Source organism: Chenopodium quinoa, unplaced genomic scaffold (genome assembly GCF_001683475.1).
Source record: "Chenopodium quinoa cultivar QQ74 unplaced genomic scaffold, ASM168347v1, whole genome shotgun sequence".
NCBI lineage: Eukaryota > Viridiplantae > Streptophyta > Magnoliopsida > Caryophyllales > Amaranthaceae > Chenopodium > Chenopodium quinoa.
This window is the reverse complement of record NW_018743920.1, coordinates 239,335-243,955: the sequence shown is the minus strand read 5'-3', so window position 1 is coordinate 243,955 and position 4,621 is coordinate 239,335. Positions and strand designations below refer to the sequence as shown.

Genomic DNA, 4,621 nt, shown 5'->3' with positions numbered 1-4,621 from the left:
CCTCTTATTTATTTTTTCCCGATACAATTCACATTTTACAGATTTTCTTCGATAGTATTCACACTCTATAATTTAGTCACACATATAGCCATATAGGTAATAAATTTGCACTTAAAATAACACAAATAGCCATATAGGCAATAAATAATAAAGTGGTAATTTAATAAATTAATAGTCCCACATTAGGTAAAACTTGAAAATGTCTATGTACTATACACCCTTTTAATAACTTTAAACTAATTAATTAATTAAAGTATTGTACTTGTATCCCTTCCAAAAAAAAAAAGTATTTGTATGGTTCAAAATGTTTTTTTTTTTTTTATCTGAAGTTAAAAAAAAAAAAAAAAAAAAAAAAAAAAAACCAAAGTGGATAATGGAGTGGCATCTCCACCACTACTACCACCATCCTCCACCATCCAAGGATGTTTTATGTCAGTCACGTGTGTCACGTGCGAAGGACAGGTTTTTAAAAATATATATTTTTTTATTAATTGTGTGAGAAACAAATAATTTATATCCATGACCAAAAAAAAAAGCCAAATATGGTGGTAAATCTCTAGATTCACTCCCCCTTTTTCTAGGTGAAAAAAAAAAAAAAAAAACCAAAAAGTAATTAATGATTTTAATTTTAATTAGCAAAGATAATCGCACACATTCATACTCGAAATAACGGCCATTTGACCCACTAATTAAAATCCCCGCAAAAATAATTTCTTATAATCTTATTACCCTCCAAAAAATATATAAATATTAAAGTAAAAATATTTATTTTTAGCGCAGAAAAGGGAAGAAGTTTGGGAGAAAGAAAGAGGAGAGAGAAAGTGAGAAGAGACATTTCATTTCTTATAAGCACAAATCTCAAGCAACTATTTATTTTCTTCCTTTTTTTTCTTGATTTTTTATTTATTTTTTTCCTTTTTTAATTTTTAATCTGGGTATATAAGTACGTAAATTAGTATCATACAAAACAAGGGTTGTGGGAGTGGACACTGAGTTATTATTATAGTCTCAATCACTTGCAACGGCTATTTCTGAAGTAGTGAGATTTTGGTTTTTGGGGGTGAAAAAGTTTGATTCATCTTATGGATTTATATAATGATAAGTATGTTTACTGTTATTTGTTCTTAATTTTTGTTTTTGATTTTTTTTTTTGGGATTATTTGGTTGATGGGGTTGGTTAAGGAATGCAGTTTTTATGATTGATTTTTCTGGATTTTGTGGGTTGATTTCTGAATTTTGCATAAAAAAATGCTTGATTTTTTTTTTTTTTTTTTTTTGGGGGGGGGGGTGGTTTTGATATGTATGAATTTTGGGTTTATTTGCTTGGTTTTGGTTGATTTTTGAGTGGTTAATCAGTTTTTAGGATTTGGGTTTTGACTTGATTACTGGGTTTTGTTGGATTTCTGAAAAAGTTAGGTTAATTTTTTTGGTGGGGTGGAGGGTTTGATTAGTAGCAGTTTTTGTGTTTTATCATGAAATTCTCAATTGTTTGTATGTTGGGCAGGAATTTGTGTATATTAATCTACATCTTGTTGTTGATTTTGATTTTTTCTAGCCTTGCTGCTTGGATTTAGATGCTTGACTGCATGCTGTACATTGGATTGGGATTTTAGCAAAATTTAGACATATACATCGTACATTTTGCTTGTTTACTTTAAGAATTTCAACAGCATGATAGCATTGCTGTATGTGAATTTGCATTGAGTGGATTTGTGGTGTTTTTCGTTCATAATTGCTTTACTTGTTTCGATGGGATGAAACCGTTGGGTTAAATCGTGCTATCTTGGTTTGGATTCATGTTTCCTTTGTTTCCGACTGTAATTTGTGTTGCATTTAGTTTGGTGTGCCTCTTATTAAGTAATTTTTAGTTTAATTTCATTGTTAATGATCTTTTGTTGTGACGAGTTTGATTGTTATGATTTGGTTATAGCTTCATATAATGATAGAAATGTATCTGATTTTGGTGCATCTTTTTTGATACTTATTAGGGAATCATGGAAATGGCCAGGGGAAGAGTATCTCCTTAGGAAGGATCCTAATTGTGGTGAGTTCTTAATTAGCCAATTAAGCCGTAAATACATTTGTAATTATTAGATTTTTTTGATGATATCTTATTAGTTCATTCATAGCAGATATGGCCAAGGCTAAATGTATGTTGAATGGTATGACTGTAACCCAAAATGAAGAAGACATTTCATACATGATTGAGGAATCCACTCCGATTAAGGCTTGTGGTGACTTGGCTTATCAATTTAGTAACTCTGGTGAGACTTCTATCTTTCAAACAAACCCCTTCAATTGGACAATTTTGTGTTTATTATCAAGTGTTTATGACACTGTTAGTTACAGAGATTATGAGTAAAACTCCTCATGATGGTAAAGAGTACACTTCTCAAGTTAAGCGACGGCGTGTGCTGGACTTTGATAATACTGCTGATGATATTACATCCTCATACCTCAAATCCAAGGTCGATTCTTGACTATTGCTTTATTTGTGTAGTTATTAATGTATGAAGTAAGAACTGTCTTTAATTAACGTATGTCCACCTGTTTTTATGTAATGCTGCTAGAGAACAATGTTCTGAGGCTTACCTAATAGGAATCTATTTCCTTTGTCCTCCTCTTCGTAAATGCGTTTTATGTTGCAGATACTCTGTCAAATACTTATGATCTACACAAATTATTCATGTATTTTCTATTCTCTTGGCACTTGAGCTTTATCTCTAGTGAACTTTTGATGTATTTTGGCATCCAAGTGTCTTTGGAACTTATGTAGAATTGTGGACATCAAATTCAGCATTGTTTGTTTTTCTGTACAGGAAAGGATTGATTCTTTCGATGACATTGATATACTACCTGAAATGTCAGAGTGGGAAGCTTGCTTGCAAGGTTTGCTTCTTTAGTCATGGGATTTGAATAGGGTTTGTGCATTTGTTTTATGACTTATATTTGACAATCTATTTTTTATCAGAGGATTTGTGTTTTGAGGATTTAGTTCAATCTGAAGCTTGGCTTGCTGATTGCCTTATTGACACCGACATGAATACTAGCTCCGATGATGGGTATGTAATTCACTTAATTTTTCAAATTCATGGTTATTTTCTTGATCTATTTGTTGCTCAGTGTGCTTGAATGGATCCCATTGAAATGCAGGAATGCTGCTGTCACATCTGACATTCAAATTGGTATCAATGGTATGCTTGATGCAAATTTGTGTAGTGTTCGTAAAGAAGTTTGTAAATACATGATCCTTGGTATTAATACCGATTTGTGTTTCCAGAGGTTTGCAATATCACACCTGATTCAGGAACCAGTATGTCACAGCGACCAGTCAGAAGTTCTCGAAATGTTATTTTTAAAGGTACTTTGCATTTCTTCTTGTGCTTTGCGTTTCAGTGACTCAATTCTTGGGCTTAATACCTATGATGCTTATACCTTGCAATACTATAGATGGGATTTATCTGACTATTTATCATCTGGTTGTTAATGAAACGCAGGCCGGAAGTCTTTCATGAGAGCACCAGCAAAACTTCCTTCCTCTGTTGCTTATCCATTTGATTTCATTAAACCCTCTGGAGTTCGTGGAGATGTGACTCTGAAAGATATAAATCAGCGGATACTTACTCCACCTCCATCGAAAGCCAAGCAAATTAAGGAAGACCCTGCCTACCCTACTTCAGCCTTTTCTGGGAAACCTGTTGTTGGAAAAAACCAAAATCCCTACTCAAGGAGGAAAAGGTAGCATCACAATTATGAGAACAAAAGGATGAATGGTAAGCCATCTTCCCATTTCCGCGGCTCCATTTTGCCCTTTTTGCTCTTATCATCCGGGGGCTGTGAAATGGTTTGGCATTATATTGCATGGTCAGGTTAATTATATCTATGCATTACACAAATGCACAACACATGGAAGTGTTAGTGCACAAAAAATGCAACTGTTGCAATATTGAGAGCTGATTTTTGTGCAAATCTTTTGGTTCTTCGGGCGGCTACAATTTCAGGGGTATTCTTTAGCCTGTTACAATATATGTAGCTTAGATTTTATAAATCCCTAAATTATTTTGGTGGTCTGTACATGGTTATCTATTGGTTCATGAAATACAAATTTCTTGATGTATCTACTTGATGTTGCTTCTAAACATTGAGATGAAAGGAAAATAGTTGTTTTTGAGGTAGAGATTTGCTTCTTATTCCCAAGCATTAATTATCATTGAAGCTTTTTTAATTATTGCAAATAATTGGTTTTAGTAATGTTATTTGGACCCAAAATTATGTGAAAAAGGAGGGTATGACATACAAGAAAAAGAAAGGACTAGTCCAATCAATGTGGTATAGAGTCAATGCTTTACTTGCATTTGATTGGACTGTTATAGGCTCCTTGGTTGGACTAATGTTACATATTGTAATTTTAATTTACGTTAGAATCGTGGTTTATGAGGAGTTTAGCAAAATTGGCAAGATAGGGGTGGGACTAAATTTGGGTCCAAGGTCGTAAAATTATTAAATTAACATTTTTCAGAAGCAGTTTAGGAAGCAATGAAAGTTTGATCTTCGGTTTGGATTTGGCTTAAGTTGTATCTAATCATAAATTCGATTTTGGATTTTGATTCCAATCAATTCC

General features: G+C 33.0%; 1 protein-coding gene across 3 annotated transcripts; it reads left to right on the top strand.

Annotated features, from left to right (window-relative positions):
* Positions 1-353: 353 nt before the first annotated feature.
* Positions 354-4,177, top strand: LOC110687735 (protein XRI1-like). 3 transcript variants are annotated; one of them, XM_021864357.1, is made up of 9 exons: positions 354-1,102; positions 1,989-2,044; positions 2,130-2,264; positions 2,344-2,468; positions 2,820-2,889; positions 2,972-3,062; positions 3,154-3,194; positions 3,281-3,361; positions 3,498-4,177. In XM_021864357.1, exons 1-9 carry the CDS (start codon positions 1,083-1,085, stop codon positions 3,740-3,742), a joined length of 864 nt encoding a protein of 287 aa, XP_021720049.1. In that variant the 5' UTR covers positions 354-1,082; the 3' UTR covers positions 3,743-4,177. The 3 variants fall into 3 exon arrangements, with proteins under 3 accessions (XP_021720049.1, XP_021720051.1, XP_021720050.1); XM_021864359.1 differs by having other exon boundaries at positions 358-1,102; positions 2,350-2,468; XM_021864358.1 differs by having other exon boundaries at positions 577-1,102; positions 2,133-2,264.
* Positions 4,178-4,621: the final 444 nt, after the last annotated feature.